The sequence below is a fragment of the Sebastes fasciatus genome, chromosome 12, assembly GCF_043250625.1.
Source record: "Sebastes fasciatus isolate fSebFas1 chromosome 12, fSebFas1.pri, whole genome shotgun sequence".
Lineage (NCBI taxonomy): Eukaryota > Metazoa > Chordata > Actinopteri > Perciformes > Sebastidae > Sebastes > Sebastes fasciatus.
In genome coordinates, this window is record NC_133806.1 from 14988125 (window position 1) to 15005825 (window position 17701).

The 17701-nt window shown below is 38.8% G+C and overlaps 1 protein-coding gene across 2 annotated transcripts; it reads left to right on the forward strand.

Moving 5' to 3' along the window:
* The first annotated feature begins 699 nt into the window (after positions 1-699).
* On the forward strand, positions 700-17090 carry LOC141778887 (C-Jun-amino-terminal kinase-interacting protein 4). 2 transcript variants are annotated; one of them, XM_074653408.1, is made up of 28 exons: positions 700-838; positions 2913-3311; positions 3418-3612; positions 4120-4240; positions 4422-4492; positions 4610-4674; positions 5749-5821; positions 5916-6085; positions 6235-6497; positions 6963-7020; positions 8642-8794; positions 8908-8950; positions 9113-9240; positions 9423-9476; positions 10677-10811; positions 10942-11074; positions 11336-11422; positions 11527-11574; positions 11726-11867; positions 11987-12029; positions 12166-12246; positions 12395-12462; positions 13078-13226; positions 13947-14118; positions 14698-14811; positions 15491-15589; positions 15712-15801; positions 15962-17090. In XM_074653408.1, the coding sequence occupies exons 2-28, from the start codon at positions 3213-3215 to the stop codon at positions 16078-16080; spliced, it is 2973 nt and encodes a 990-aa protein (XP_074509509.1). In that variant the 5' UTR covers positions 700-838; positions 2913-3212; the 3' UTR covers positions 16081-17090. The 2 variants fall into 2 exon arrangements, with proteins under 2 accessions (XP_074509509.1, XP_074509510.1); XM_074653409.1 differs by having other exon boundaries at positions 10978-11074.
* Positions 17091-17701: the final 611 nt, after the last annotated feature.

The window sequence follows — 17701 nt, forward strand, 5'->3', positions numbered from 1 at the left end:
ACCTGAATCGCTTTACCTACAAGCAGCATTCAGTGTTAACTTTCTGATAATATTCTTATCATTTGGAGTGTTTATTTGTTTATTTGTTTTGCACAATTTAAGACTATACAACATAACAAAAAAATAAATGAATAATATACAGTGCAGGAAGAGGCAAAAAACCCCACAGGGCTTATCTGAAGCATCCACCTAGACACAAGATTAATATAAAGAAATAATATGACTACATAATAGTGATAACAAACAATTAGGACAATATATATATAATAACAACAATAACAATACAGTAAATATATCAAAAAAAGACAAGTGTGTGTGTGTGTTGCGTAGAAGTGTATGGTTAGTGTTTGTGAGGAGGATATTGATATTGATATTGAGAATATCTATAAAGACTTCTGGGCAATTTTGTGAAAAAAAAAAAACATTGTGAAAAAATTAAATACATAAAAACAGATACAAGGACAACATGGGGAAAAGCAAATAGTGACATGGCAAAAGAGATTGCAGGTATGTGAAGCATTTCAACAGGTAAACCGACTTTGACGTGCATAACTCAGATCACCTGACAGTCACCATGGTCACGTGTCATCTTTCAAGTTTCAGGAAACTTTTCTCCTTCTTGAAAACAAAACTGCCTTAAGTCCCGCCTCCTCTCCCCGCCTATTGGTTACAACCGACGATTGCCGCGCTCTGATTGGCTGCAATGTCGACACGTCTGAGCACGTCACAATCAAACAACACGGTGTGTAATTGATATCGTCCACGAAGAAAAAACACGGCTGGAATTCTAGAATTTTGAGGCAGAGAAGTGACAGTTACCATGGAGTCCGTCGTCAAGGTGAGTTAGTAAAATGTCAGCAGAGCAACGCGACCACTCCGCTTGTTTTATAGTCAAGTTACAACTTTGTTAACTTGCTGCTAAAATATCTCTCAAGGTGTCAACTGTCAGTGACGTTACTTATTTATACAGTCAGTCAATTCAAGTGTGTCGTCTGTTTCTGAGCTAGCCAAGAAGGCTGACTAGTTTAATGCTGTTTTTAGTGTGTTTACATGAAGCCTACATTGAACTTCTCTGTGCTATTTGTAGTGCTCTTACATACACACGTAAGCTGTCGTTTGGTTAGTCTCCTGTGCAGCACATTACATAATCGTTCTTCTTAGAGATGCATAGATAATCAGCAGGAAAAAATCCACTTTATCTTGCATCTGTAGCTGGATTTAATGCCAAAGGGTCTTAAAGGTCCCATATTGTGCTCATTTTCAGGTTCATACTTGTATTTTGTGTTTCTACTAGAACATGTTTACATGCTGTAATGTTAGAAAAAAACACCTTTATTTTCCTCATACTGTCAGCCTGAATATGCCTTTATTTACCCTCTGTCTGAAACGCTCCGTTTCAGAGCATTTTGAGGGAATTGCAACAGAATTGCGTTGCTAGGCAAAAGCTTGGGTCCATGTGTACTTCCTGTCAGCTGATGACATTCACATACACTGCAACCAGGAATAAACTGGGACACATTTAGATTTTTTACATTTAAGTTGTGTCAAGGGTCTAAATATTGTATATTTGTGACATCACGAATGGGCAGAAATCCTGACAGGTTGTTTCAAATGCAGAGTTTCTGAATATGGGCTGTGTGTATTTCCCTGTGGATTGAGTGTTTTCGATACTTTCACAGTATTTATATAGGACTTAAGCCTGCTGTATAATAAAAAAACATGAAAATCTCACTTTTTTATAAATATGGGACCTTTAAAACTTAAAGCCAAAAGTATTGTAAGAACCATAAATGAGCTATATGAATCTTTTTGAGCAAATTTACACCATTTTATTAGACGCCTTTCCAAAATATATACTGTTGTTTAAAGATGCAACTAATGATTATTTTTCATTATCAATCAAGCTGCTGTTTGTTTTCTTGATTAATTATTTTGTCTATACAAGCTGTCAGGAAATAATAATAATGTTTCTTTACCTTTTTATTGGCAAAAACAGTTTCATTTCATTCTCACTGTGCAATATCATTTTCCACTTGCGCAATTTTGTTAATAGTCTGTTTATTGTCAATACTGTATATACTGCTCCTATTTTTTATACTTCCTTCTATTTTAATGGTTCATATTTTGTTACACTTTGTTTAGCTCTTTTTTTTTTACTGTGTTAACTGATGCATCTTGTTTTTTGCACAATCCCCTTTGCTGCTGTACACTGCAAATTTCCCCAATGGCAGGACTAATAAAGGAATATCTTATCTTATCTTATCTAAAACAATTAATTGAGAAAATAACTGGCAAAATAATTGGTTTGTTTTGTCCCTACGAACAGTACAAAATATATTCAGTTTACTATTGCATAAGAGAAAATAGAGCAGGAAATACTCCCAACTGAGAAGCTGAAATAAAGGAATTTTGGTCAGTTTTGCTTGAATTGATTTCAACTATTTGTTGATGATTTTCAGATGTATTCAACCCACAGAACTACATACAGCTAACTAGTGTCTGCCTTTGAAAACGGCTACTTTAAAGAGAACCCATCTGGGCGTGAAAGTATGTACTCTAAGCTGTACATTTGTCTGTAAGCCTGAACACTAACACATTACTGATCATAAATGAATGTCTTTTTAGTGTAAAACCAACCATTGAAATTGAAATTTCATCCTTACTGAACAGATGCTTTGTTTTTGTTTGGTGTTAAACAAATTAGGTTAGTCACAGATTATAATAGCAGAAAACCACTTGGCCATGTTCAACTATTTATAAGCCTATGGTGGTAATTAGGTGGAAAAAAGGGAAAAATGCATGCCTAAGCTTATGTATTACACAGTTGACTGAACTTTTTGCAATTTAACTTAGCTGGAATGTAGAAGAGATTATCATTATATATCATTATATTTTCTTCTTTTCTTTCCCAGGATGGACTCTAAAACGCCCAGTGACATCAGAAAAACTTCACAGTACAGAAACGACTAGTTTAATGCAGTCTAATAAGATGATGTTGCCCTTGTCAAGGACAAAGGGAACATAAAGTAGGGAAGGATGGGTGGTGCTGGTGTTAGCAGAAATGTTAGAAAGCCAGATAAACTAGTTGTAGTGGTTGGAGAGGAAGTATAGTCAGGAGAGCAACACAATTGGCTTACAGAGTTGCAAAAATTCAGTGTTGAATTGGCTAAGCCATTTTGACAATTAATACAGCAGATACAAATAATTGGCTGATGGAGTACAGTGAGAGAGTGCTGTGTGGGACAGGGGAGGTGGAGCTGGACCCCAACATTGTGAGTGAAGAGGCAGGAAAACTGTATTCAGAGCTACAGGTAAAGCAGCTACTCCAAGTTATTGTTTCCTTTCTATACTAATATTGTTTTGAAAAAAAGGCATTTTCTGAATGGTTTGTCATTCTGCTGCTTTGCCCCATCACAGACAGTTATTGAGGCCCATGGCGAAGGTGTGGTGGAGTCGCTGGTGCCCATATTTGTGTGGGTCCTGGAGGGGCTGGCCAGCTGCAAAGCCCAGCTGAGAGACAGGGAGGAGGAGGCGGAGAGGGAGAAAGCTGAGCGAGAAGAGCTGCTGCAGAGATACCAAACAGAGAAAGCGCTCAGGAAAGAAAGTCAAGAGGTGGGGATTGATGGAGTTTTTAAAGTGTTAATGTGGTGTGGTATACCATGATTTAGGTAATGTGTTTTTAAAAGCTGTGAAAGTAGGCGGTTTTCTGTGCTCAGAGCATAGACTGTATATAGAGATGGAAGACACATCTCCACTTCCTCCCACTGTACAGAAGTGAAGCCAAAATAATCCTCACCCCCTTTTTGTAGCATAAAGTAATGAATTAAATTCAAACTTATAAGAAAAATGAACACTTGAACATACATCAGTGTGATAAGACCTACCTAAAATGACAGAAACCATCTTTGGGAAAAAATTATTTGTCGTGTACTTTTACTTTTTAGTTTGGCCCATGTCCCATCCGCTAACAAGGAGGGGGTGGGATTTATGACTTACACTGCAGCCAGCCACCAGGGGGCGATCAAGATGTTTTGGCTTCACTTTTGGGTAGCTGTCATGCCGTCCATCTTTATATACAATCTATGGCTCAGAGCTGTTAAAGCATTTTGTTTTCCTTAGAGGTATCTGGAGCTGGATGACCAAATTGAACAAGAGAGGAGAGCCATAAAGGGGAGGGAAAAGGAGAGAGAGCGGCGAGGGAGAGAGCTGGAGAAGAAAGCAAGAGGGCAAGCTGATCAGTGTGAGTATTTCAATGGCATATTAGCCATCTATCTCAAACTAGTCATTTTTCTCCTTTCAGTTTCATTCTTGTGCATGATCCATGTCATGACAAGATACGTTTTAAATCATGCTGAAGAAGAGCTACAGTCTATAAAGTTTTCATTGATATTGAATCAGTAGATTGTTATGTTTTCTTGCAGTGGTGGCCTTGGATGAGCAGAAGGCAAATCTGAGTAGAGAACTGAGCACACTGAGACACACTCACCACAAGGTCAGATACTGCTGTTTAGTCTCTTGTATCACCACACAGTGATTTCTTAAACTACAATATTAAGCAGTTTTTGTCACTGTTCTATTTCTTACATATCGCTGATGTTCTCTCCTTTAGCTGGCTCACACACATCGGGAACTTTTGGAAAAGAGGAAGGATTCTGAAAGAGATTCTCCTTTAAGGTTCATATTCAGCACTCCTTTATCTACAACTCATTTCAAATACTGTAGATAGTTCCTCACACAGGAAGGTTATAATTATTCCATGACAGCAGTTTTATTTTGAGTCATACATGTGGTACTGTGGGTTGTAGTCAACAACATAATCAAGAAATCCTACTCTAAGCCTACTGTATATTGGACATTTCTGAACTTAAAGGATCAGTGTGTAACATTTAGAGGGATCTATTGACAGAAATGGAATATAATATTATTAAGTATGTTTTATTTAGTGTATAATCACCTGAAAATAAGAATCATTGTGTTTTTGTTACCTTAGAATGAGCTGTTTATTTCTACATAGGGAACGGTTCCTCATCACGGAATCCACCGTGTTGCTCCGCCAACCAAACACGGTTAAATTTTCCTGCTTGGGCCGGAGTTGATAACGTTACTCGCTCCAGTTGCCGCTGCTCAATTCTAACGTACACACACACTCTAAGCCCTAGCTCTGCTCCAAAAGACCTACACTACTCTTACAACAACTGGCTCTAGAGAGGGACATTCTTGTTTTCGCATCGGCCACCGTAGCTCTCCTACACGCTTGGCACATGGGAGGCTTCAGTTGGTTGCAATCTGCAACCTCATCGCTAGATACCTCCATATCTTACACACTGCTCCTTTAACCATAACAATTGCATAACATAGAAGCAGGGTAGCAGTATCCCTGTTCACCTTTTGCAAGGTACAGTGTACACTATATATAACTGAAAAATGCAAATATAAGTTACGTTTTGCTGCATTTCAGTCACACATGGGATCACACTAGTAAATTTGCCATGTTGTATTGTTTTTAAATGAAAATTTTATGGAAAGGTTTAGCTCATTAACGAGAAAGCTATAATTTTATCTTTGAGCTTTTGTTTGAAAAAAATAAAGGTATTTAGTGGCAGTTGTTGGTAGGTGTTGATCACAAGTCACAGGCTATGATTCAGTAATGATAAGAGTGCTGCAAGAAAGTGGTGCAAAATGTAAGACAGAAGCACACATTGATACTGTTTATACAGGTGACTTTAGCTCAACTCATGTTGTGTTTAGAAATCATGTGCGTCCCAAGAATGCTGAATTTCCGTCCAACCAAGTCTTGTCACAATCCAGTGTGAATGAAAAGGTAAACATATTCTCACTTTACACATATAACTATATTTTGAACAATTTTAATACAAGGTTTTAGGAGCTGTTGTTTCTTCCTCTTCTTTTTGCAGATGATTCGAAGACCATATTCACATTCTGGTCCCCCCTGTTTAGAAGATTTAGTAGCCATGGAAGAAAAGGCGATTGACATTGCAGCAAAGCCCGCCGCAGATCAGTTTATCAATGACATCATAAGCTCCACTCCTGAGCTGAGGCAATTTCATGACAGTGGGAATGAAAGGTAATAATATGAAACCACAGACTCGCTTTTTTTTTCAGTAGGAGATTTCAGTGAAATGTATTGGTAATAATCATTATCTAAACCCAAGTTCACTTCAGCTCAGGTTCACTGTCTCTCATTTCTTACTTATTCATTTAAATCTTTATCAGCACCCCAGTTAGATCAAACAGCGAAGAGCCACCGAGTGATGAGTCGAAGACCAACGTGGAGGACGAGATGACGGAGGTGGTGGAGCACAAAGTAGAAGAGGTGCAGGGAGGAGAGGGGCAGGAAAAAGACGAGGAGGAGGAGGAGGTGGAGGAAGAAGAGAGTCTGGAGTGGGAGCTGCGCAACACTGACTCTGTGTTCTCTGAGCTGTCGGAGCTGAGTCGGGATTATTTGGAGAGTGTAGACCGAGGGGCCAGTGTCAGAGGTAAATTCACACATTTATAGACCTTTCTCACAAACGTGGTTGATGTACTTTCTCTTCATCTAAACCAGAAGTTTAATTAGTGGGTACAAAACACTAACTGCCCAGGAATTGGCCAGTTATCATTTTGCATAATAATGCCTGTGTTATGCAATGTGCAGCATTGAAGCACAGATTAAGTGATCAGAGGTGACGGGAGCTTTTTTATTTTCTTTATTTAAATAATCTGGAAATTGTGAGAAGCTATTTATACCCTACTAACATGAAGTGCAAGTACATCAGTGAAAAAGGTCTCTTGCTGTAGGTTTCATAAAGTTTTACTTCCTTCTTTACCATTTTGCACCATTCCATGTAGTCATTTTTTCTTGGATGTGAATGAAGAGTAAATAGTAAAACCAGTTATTATTGCCTATATTTCTCTCGGTGTTATCTGTGTTCAAACATTGAAATACTTTCTTTTCTGTGTAGGCAGTGCAGACCAGTTTGAGGAGATTCTTTCTCAGTATGAGGAACTGAAAGTCACCCAGTGAGTCCTATATTTGATTTCTTTGACCTTGTTACGTCTATTCCGGTGTGCAGGGGATTTTCCAAACACTTGGGTTTCTTTCTTCAGTACAAAAGAATTAATAAGAGGAGAAAATGCTATAGTCACTAATTTGTTGGAACTGTTTACTCTCTTTACCAAAGTGATTGTTTTCATAATGTTTTATTATTATTTTGTATTAATCTTTTTATACGGAATGATAAAAAGAGATAAGTATAGAATTACAAGTCTTTCCAATCTTTGTCGTGAAATGAATATCCCCAGGGGCCTCAAAGAGGGTATACAGAAAATATGTAGAGAAAATATCAATGCTACTAGTCGACTATTTATCATATAGAAGCATACAAATAATTATGAATAAATAGATAAAAAGTGAAAATTAAATAAACAAAAATAAGAATACTTAATACAAAATAAAAAAAGAATAACTAAAGAAAAGAGAAAAAATGGGGAGAGAGGGATTAGTCAGTTGACAAAGTTTGTAAGGAGTTAAAGTAATAAATATATAAATATAAAATAATTTATGTAAAAAAATTAGCAGAGCTGCCTTTCACTGAGGATCATATCTTTTCCCACTTAAGAAAAGACATAAAATCTCTAAGCCACAGGGAAATAGATTACACCTTAGGAGATTTCCACTCAAGTAAAATACACCGTCTTGCTAAGAGAGCAGTAAAGGCAAATATGTCTGACTGAAGAATGAACAGAGACCCCAAATATCTCTATAAAGGGGCAAATCTTAATAACGATTCAAATTTATGTAGTCTAGGAGAAAAAAATGACTGAGGTTAATAGAGGAAGCGTGACTTGTGTCTCATTAGTCTACAACATTTGGATAGATTTCAGATAGTCGAGTTTTTTAAAAATTAACACCTTGAACTGTATAAGTTCCAGCCTGGCACAAGGTGTGCTTGGTCGTATTGTGTACACAGCTTTATCCCACCACTGATCTGTAAAATCTACCCCCAGTTTCTGCTCCCAAGCAACTCTAGTTTTGACCATCAAAAGCCATGAGTTGCTCATATATCATGGATATGAGTGATTTCTAATGGAGATAATGGGTCAGAAGGTCATCCTGCTAGTTAGCAGGTAGGGAAGGATAGCATGGAAACAGAGAGGAGGCACAGTGTCTAACTTGAAAGTAACGAAACAAGTGTGATGTTTTTGGTGGGACTGGTAGGGAGGAAGTGAGTAGAGCCATTGGGGAAGATGAGGAACATGTTTGAGCCTTCAACCTACACCATAACGACCCCGGTGATTGAAGCCAATAAGTCAGTTTGTAAATATGTGCTGAGCAATAGTAAAATAGAAAATTAGGTAAGGCAAGTCCACCACTGAATTAAAATGCAATAATGATTTCCTCATTCTGGGTGCTTTTCCATCGCCAAAAAAACTGGTAACGATTTGGTCTGTAGATTTGAAAAGACGTTTGGGCAAAAACAAAAGGGATGCATTGAAACAAGAAGAGAAATCTAGGCAGGACATTCATTTTTATCGTATGAATTCTACTTATCAATGATAGAGACAAGGAGCTCCACTTCTGGAAGTCAGCCTTGTGTCTTCATAATCTTAAATTATTCATCTTTTGCTCTTTTCTTTTCAGTGAGTTAGTAGAAGCTGCCCGTAAGGCTTTGATATCTCGAGTAGTAGAGCTCACTGATGACCGTTCAGCTCTTAAACTGGAGGTGACCTCTCTTCAGGAAACAGTCTCGCGACTGGAGACGCGGATGAAGGAGAAGGAGGAGGAAACTAAGAGGTGTAAAAGATTGTTTTAGAAAAAATATTGCATATATATACAGTATATATACAGTATAATATAAATACTGCAGTTACAATAACTTTGTGCTTTATATCCACTATTTTTCATAGACTTCGGAAAGAACTGGAAGCATGCCAATCTGAGGATCCTGATGTAAGGAAACATTGTTATTTTAAAATGTTGATCTACTGTATTACGCAGCAACAGTAGCACTGCATTGTTGAAGCTCTTTTAAAGTTCAGTAGCTCAGTGTTAATTATAATGTATGAAACGTGTGCATATACCTGATTAAATAGCATAATTCTCTACATTCAGGCTTCTCTGCCCTCATCCATGCGCCACTTCTCTCGTTCTGAAATGGCTCGCGTGGTCATGGAGAAGAACCAATACAAGCAGCGTCTCTTTGAGCTGCAGGAGGCTGTAAGACGTAGTCAGACACTCAGGTAACTATGCTACTGAATCAACATAGTGGTATATATGTTTTTTTAAGGATTTAAAAGTTGTATTTCATAGCAGATTCAGACTCAGTTCCAATAGAGAATTTTCAATTTGGTTAAAACAAGAACAATTGTGTTTATAGTTTTTGTCTTCAAACTGATTTAGTGCTTTTTTTCTTGTTTTATAGAGCAACAAAGGATGAGAGGTTAACAGAGGACAAAAGGTCAAGTGTTTGGAGAAAGTAAGTGTTTGTCTTATCATTTGACAATATACCTCATACCCATCATCTTGTCAATTAAATGTCCTCTTAACACAAAAAAAGTTGGCTTGTGCAGCTTCGGAGGGTAGCCTGGTAACCGTGCCTGTTGCATCTGTGTGCCAGAGGATAGTGATACTGAAATATTGTTATTGTGGATTACCATAAAACAAACCAATAACATATGAAACAATATTCCATATAAAAAAACAAAGTTTGCCAGGTTGCCCTGAACTTCTGTTGATAACAACAACCTGTAGGCAATAAACACATTACAATATCAATTACAAAAGCCGTGGGAAGGTAGGTCAGGGTTCATTTGGTTAGAAGTGTTTGAATATGTAGAAGTTGGAGCTTAGGAGCGTTACATGAAGGCAATAAGACGGCTCCTTAAAGGGCAACTTTGGTATTTTTCAATCTGGACTCTATTGTTCTATTTTTTTGTGTCTAAGTGTCTAATGGGGACAACAATTTTGAACCTGGTCCTGTATTGAGGGATAACGCTGTAACCGGCAGCTGCAAAATGAGCTGCAAGGGCAAATGAGCAGCTTCAATGTAAAGTTACATTCAATAAAAGTGCATGTTTTTGCCGCTGACGGGCTGAGACTGTTATTATAAGTGTTTGACAACATTATGGAAAGGACCCTACAGAGAAATGAAACGTTTTCTTGACCTTTCGCTTTATCCAGTCTGTTTGTTATTGTGGCCAAGTCCCACTCAAGAAGAAGTCTCGTTGTGAAATCTGAATATCGGGCAACAACAGGTCCCACTCTTTACAGCTTTCCTCTTCTGTGGGCATCACAGCGCCCACAGGAACAACACCAGTCTGCTGAGCTCCGCGGCCTTACAGCAGCTGGTTCACCCTGCTTGTTACCTTTCTCTCTCTCTCTCTCTCTCTCTCTCTCTCTCTCTCTCTCTCTCTCTCTCTCTCTCTCTCCTCGTCCGCTCTTCAATTTGTAGGAGCTCTTCATCCGTATACTCTGGCTCAAATAGAGAAGAAAGATTCTTTGCTGTTTTTGGATTCATACTGAATATGTCTGTAAAACTATCTTTTTATTACATGGACACAACACAGAGCGACTGAACTAAACAAGTGTTCAATGTAATTGCACGTTTGGTAATGTGCTGTAGTCAGACATTTTATAGTCCTTATAAAATATTGATATTGTGTTTTTTTTATTATAGGTTCAACCGCTTGTTTGGCCTGACCAAGGTACCCCTAATCCCACCTTCTGCATTTGCCCTGCAAACTTCTCCGTCACTCAGTCGCTCTCCTCTGGGGTCTCCACAACTACCGGTTGTCAGTCATACTCATGCTGAGTAAGCTAGTGTTTCTGGCCATGCCACTCTTGCATATGCTCTTCTGTTTACATCATTATTTGCAATCAAAACTGAATCATTATTAAAAGACTCAAATCAAGCTGATTAACAGTAGAAGCGTTCTCTCTAGATCTGCTTCTCCTGCTGCTCTCTCCCCTCGTGTCAGGAGGAGAGAACTCTACAGAGAAATTCGCACCCACATTTGGGCATCGCTTGGAAAACGGCAGATTCACGGCTGGAGCACACCGCTGGCGAACACACAGGTAGGAGAAACGCACACATGGGTACACGGAAATACAACAATCTCAGAGGGAATGTAGAAGAGTGCATGATTAAAAATGGGCCTAAAGCTGCCCTTGTTTTTATGAGCCTGAATTGTGCATTTTTGATACCGTACAGCATTTATTTGAACTAAACCAATGAAAAAAAGTCTTACCTTCTCACCACAGAGATTTTAACATGCTCAGACGTGTTTATTTCCACAATCCTAACAATATCCTGGTGATTAACTGTCATCACTGTAGGAATCCCAAGAACCTGTCCCAGAGCCTAAGGATGTGCCTGTTCTAATGCAGCTCAGACTGCTGGATCAAAGAGACTCCACAGCTAAGGTACATCTTTTCACTGCGAACCTGTTCAATACAAGAACCTAGCGGCCTTTACATCATACCTCTGGTGCATTTAAACGTGGGTCCTAACTTATTTTTCCCTTCAGCTGAACTGTGCGGTTGCAGTCACGCCTGACATCTCAGGAGAGGCCACAGTAAGTCTGTCATTATCTTGGTTAAATAACAACTCTAGTCATACTCTAATCACCATTTACAATGCCATCCAAGCATAACTAACGCTGCCCATGGACATGTTGTTTCACGCCACTCATCTTTCCAAACTCCACATCCGTCCTTCTCTGCCAGTGTTCTGTGTGGGTAGTTTCTGGCCCTGCCTCCTGCAGTGATATTACAGTGATTGATCCAGCACGGTCCAACACAGTATTGGATCAGTTCAGCCTCCCTCCCACAGCTCCTGCCCTCTGCATCTGTGCTGTGCCTCCCCGAGGTCAGTGCCAGTACAATGGGCTGCACCAGAAAACTTATCTGATGTATTCTGTACTTGTATCATCCCCTCATACCATACTGATAACTTACTTCCTTTCCTTTCTGGTCTTGTTATGTCAGGGTACACTGCAGGAACTGTGTGGATTGGAACTCAGGAAGGAAGGTAGTGTGTGCTGAATAAACAGATAAATAACTCTCTGATTGTAGTAAATGATTACAGTAAAATGCATGTTGGAAAAACATTCTTACTCTTTCTCTCTGTCTTTCCCCCCCCTCTTCTTTCTCCCACTGTCTCACAGTATACTGGTACACTCAGCCTCTGCTGGCAGGAGGCGCTGTCTGCAGTCTGTTTCTCTCTCAGAAGGTGTTCATTCACTCATGTGAGTTCTATCTGCAAAACAAATTTATATTCACATTTAAGTATGAGCATCTAATTATTGTATGTTGTAATGTGACATGAAGTTATCTTCATGTCTTCATTGAGAAATCTTTGAAAATAAGCTACTTTTTGTTGTCTCAATCCAACAGGTACTCCCAGGGTCAAGTCATCGCTGGTTTAGCTGATGGGACTTTAGCATTTTTTTCACACAGTTCAGGTAACGTCTTTCTGTTTCCTCTTTATAGTTATAGTATAAAGAAGTATGTAAAGAATAATATATGGAGTCAGATCAGACTCAGTATTAATGAATGCACACAGAAGGATTCACAAATGTATTTTGTGATTTTTATATATAAATGACTCTCACCACAAAACAATTTTTTAGTGCACACAAAAATAGTTATCGTTGTATGAATGTAAAGAAAATCCACATATAAAGAAATAAGGTTCACAAATATATTGCAAAATTGCAAATACTTTTTAATACATATAGTTGTGGATTTTTAATACATTTATTTAAAACAAGATATATGTGTGTGTTCATCAGAAATATATTTGTGAACCTTGTTTGGTTTTTTTGTGAATTTTTTTTTACATTCATATACAACAATAACTATTTTTGTAAGCATTGAAAAATATTTTTGTGGAGATAGTCGTTTACATATAAATCACAAAAAACATTTGTGAATCCTTCTGTGTGCATTCATTAATATTGACACTGATCTGACTCCATAGTAATATGTCAGTTAATCTATCTCTTCATTTAGCGTTCTTCTCATTACTTGATGTTTATTAATGTAAATAATGAAACAATGAGTGCTGTGATCGACAGGTGGCTGGAATCTACAGTCACACTCGGTGATGCTTCTTGGATCAACTCCTCTGCAGCCCATTCGCTGCTGCCTTGCAAAAGGTGGCCGTTTGTGGGTGGGATATTGGAACAGAGTCCATGTGGTTGACGTTGACAGCAAGAAGGTTGAGGTAAGAAGTAGCGGAGGTACCTACATTGTTTGTGTCTCATGTAAACGCTAGGCTTCTCACTCCTTCTAACAGACGACATCACATCACCCCAATCCTGGCTTTTCTCTGTCGGCTCCCTGGTCGTTTAAGAATTGATTTTAAGATTTTACTGATCACCTTTAAAACATGTCTGGGTTTGGCTCCAAGCTGAATTACGAAAATGTTGACCCCATATGAGCCAACTCGTAGCCTTAGACCCTCGGGTGGGGCCCTTCTGGCTGTTCCAAAGTCGAGGCTCAAATCTAAAGGTAACCGTGTTTTTTCCATCAGAGCCCCTCGGGTTTGGAACGACCTGCCTGAGGAGATGAGGCTCACAGAATCAGTAATCTCTTTTAAACACTTCTTAAAACCCATTTTTATAGACTTTTATGTGATGTCGGCCTTTTATCGTCTTTTAATGTTATATTGTTTTATAGTTTTTTCTTTTTATTTGTATTTATTTAATTGATATGTTTTTTTATTTGTATCCATTGTACTGTTTTATCTGTGACGTGCTTTTGTTTGGCCTCACTGTTTGGCTTTTTGTTGTCATATTGCCTTGTATCCTGCTTTTGCTTACTTTGTCTGTCAAAGCACTTTGTAAACTCTCTTTTTAAAGGAGCTATATAAATAATGTTATTATTATTATTTGCACCGTCCTTGAACTCATCATCGTTATTCTTTCATTATCTGCCCTCACAGCAATCATTCTTAGTCTCTGAACGCAGTGAGCAGCAGGTTCGTTTCCTGTGTGCTGGTGGAAGCGGTGTTTGGACGTCCTGCCGACTTGACCCAATCCTCAGACTGTTTGACTGGTCCACAGGACGGCCGCTACAGGAAGTCGATTTTACTGCTTTAGTCACTAAAACATTAGGTACTGAAATGCTATTTTTTCTATTTATTACAAATCAAAAATGTAAATGTAATGTAAAAAACATACATTTATAGTTGGGCATGTACAGTATGCCTATGTTGTAACTCTGGAATCTACAGTGTGTTACAGCATTGTGTAGTTATGTCCTATAATGTTAACAAGCACAGTTTAAGCTCATAGCAGTACAGCTCACACTATTGTTAAATTAGCTGGACACTTTGAAATCTTGTCGTTGTTAGTACCTACTCCCTGTTCTTAATTTTTTCATTGAGTGTGGTATTTGTGAATTTTTCTTTTCATATGTTAAAGTTATATATTTTAGCAGCCTTTGTGGCTTTAACAGTACGTGCAAATTCCTCTGTGGGTGTGTGGCAGCAATTCATAATCAAACTGGAAAAAAGAATACCTGCTATAGATAAAATGAGCAAGTATTGTTAGAGCCAGGGGGCTACAAATATTGAATTTACTATGTGTTTATCTTTCTGAATTAAACAAATAATTAACATATTTTTAGTTTGTTTTGTTGAGTTTAAACTCATTCCTGCAGCTCAGCTAACATGCTTCTGTCTCTCTTTGTAGGCCAAGCCTTCCTGTCACTCTCACCTCTCCAGATCTCGTCTCTCTCTGTCATCTCTGGCCGTCTGTGGGTGGGCACAGGAGGTGGTGCCATTTTCTCCATCCCATTATCCATAAGTGAGTTTTATCAAAGATGCTCTTTAACAAAGATGACGCTTTACAAGCTCTGTCAATGGTTTGAAATGGTATACACTTCCTGTCTCCCAAGTGGGCATGGTCATGGCGTGTTTGCCCCCCCCCCCACCTCGTATTGAAGTGTTGTGAACAGTTGTGCGGATGGATGAAAGCAGATTGGGCTATACTTGCATAATGTATTTATATTTTACTAACCGCTATGTTTAGCATTATGAATATTAGTTAGCTAGGGCGTTCACAAATGTTAGTTGCCAGATCTCGCGAGAGTGTTGCTGAAACAGAGAAAGGTCTCAAACAAAGTTAATTTTCTCCTGATTTGTGAAAAATGTCATTTTAGTATCAGAATGTTCGGAAGATATGGGACCTGGGAAAAAATGGGTCCAAAATTTACTTTGGTGACTATCGGGCAAAAGGATCAGTCATAATCTGTGTTCACGTCCACTTCTCCTATTGTAGTTACTAGACCTAAGACATGCCGATAGTCTCCTAAAGGGGCGGGGCAGTGGCGAAGGTCACGTGACACAGATACAGGAAACTGTCTGTCAGTGCACTGTCTTCTTTCTGAACTGTCTCTGGTTGTTGTTAGACTGAGAGTATAGGTACTTAAATCTTATATTGTCAAATCTTATCTAGCATTAACTATATTAATGATCGTTCACAGCATCAGAGGCTGTTTCCATCCCATATTGCTCCATTTCATCAGCCCAGCTGTGTTACCATGGACACAGACAAGCTGTCAGGTTCATCATTGCTGCACCTGGTAAGAATCTGATCGTCTCAAACCGAACATGCTAAACATCAACAACTTGTCAATTCACAGAGATCCTTCAGAGTGAGCTTGCATGCAGTATTTGTCTTGTAGTGACATCTTTGACCCCACAGGTTGTTTGATCGTCTCTCCTGGCAGCAGCACCGTCACTACCTCTCAGGTTATCCTCAGTGGAGGAGAGGGCTACATCAACCTCCGAATTGGTGAGTTGAAGGAAAATATCCTTGTAGTGTCAAATTGTTTTAAACCGTCTGATGTATTGGATCAGCATTTCCTACTGTATTGTATTGTATGTTGCATGTATTTACTTTTTAGTCAGTGCTTAGTTTATGAAATGCCTCACTGTGCCGTCCACTTTTTCAGGAGACGATGCAAATGAGGGATCAGTTGAGTTATCCCAAGCTACGCCTCAGCGGTCCGAACGCAGTCACATGATCATCTGGCAGAATCCCACCCCCTCCGTGCCCAGCCCGGCCCTCTGACATTTAACATCATCTCCTAGTTCTGCCCTTTTGGAATGAGATAAAGAAGGAGCGGACATACACTGTACACCAGCAAAGCTAGAGACAACATGGGAAATGGTGCTTTCATGGAACTGAATCAACCAGCCTCTCAGTGTAGCAGCAATAAAAGTATCCTCTAAATATATACTGTGTATGATATGTGCTGTTACATCCTTGTTTACCTCATTCATTTTGAACATCTATCTTTTGACTGGATATTTCTGATGGATGTTGATGCCTTTCTTTGTGCCTTCATCTGATTTTATATCATTTCTGTAAAACTGGTCAGCCGAATGATTGTTACTATCTAATTTTTACCTTTGCACTAACAATACATACCGTTTCCCTGAAATACAGCTCTTCATTCCACCCGGGGGCCACCAGGTCTTTCTCTCCTACATCTCTGGATCATAAAGTTTAACTTAATAATGTGGCTGCTCTTGAAGCTGCTGTGTACATACTTTGTTGTAAACTGTGAACTGGAAACATGTATTGATCTTTTCTCAGCATACAGACAATCAAACACTTATTATCTCCTGATGCTGCATTGAGATTGGGGATAACTTCTTTTGATTGTGATGGGTTTTTTTTTTCTTTTCAAATTCTACCCTTTCACATTGCATGTGGTGTAATTACAAACTGCACATTTTAAATGTGTCTGTATAAAAATGTGATATCCCATCATCTATATGAACTATTTCAGTTCTTGTCCTTAGAAATTATTTATTTTCTCAATCAGTTATTTCCCCAAAGTCTTTGGATGTCTTAATTTGTTTTGTCTGATTTCAGTATCTTTTGTAAAATAAGGGAGATAAATTCTTTCAAGTGTTCTATGCAGTATTTATGTGCAATTACACGTTTGTGCACTCATGTTGATGTCATAGCATCTCCTTATCCTTCTTGGAAAGAAAATTAAGACTTAAGTATTCGTTCTGACTCGACTTTGTGCAAACATGATTATTGTCATTAAAAATGTCTTCAATGGTGAATGTAGTAACTTTCATTCTGAGTCGTATTGCCGTAATCTGGTGCAACAAATGAACAAGGAAATCAACAAAATAATACAGTATATTCATCTTTTTAATCTTCATATATTGGAATCTATAGTAGTTACATTACAACCCTGAGTGTGGTACATATACAACTTCTTAAGCAAAGAGGATACAAATTCTCTCAGTCTTCCTTATGAAAACATACCAAATGACAGTTTGTTTCCATGTGAACAAGGTGTTGGTGAAGAGAAGGACAACCCAACTATGCCACTCCTTTGCCTCAGGCAGTTTAGCCTGTGTAAGGAAAACCCTTCATGTAGCAGTCAGTCAGTTTAGTTGGCATTTTTGGGCTCCACTTCCTATGTTGGGCTGCTGTGAGTCCTGGGGATCCGTATCCTGCGGCTCAGGGAGCGGGCAAGGCGGTCCATAGCTCCACTAACAGTTTTCCCCAACTCCTTTTGGGAGGTCAGACCCTCAATATTGCCACTGTACCACATGACCCAGCCTGCCAGGGAAAATAGCATCAGCAGGGCTCCTGAGTACACCAGCAGATCCCCAAAGTCTCGGCCTTGGATCTCCAGTGGAGCGAAGACCCCCAGCAGCAGAGA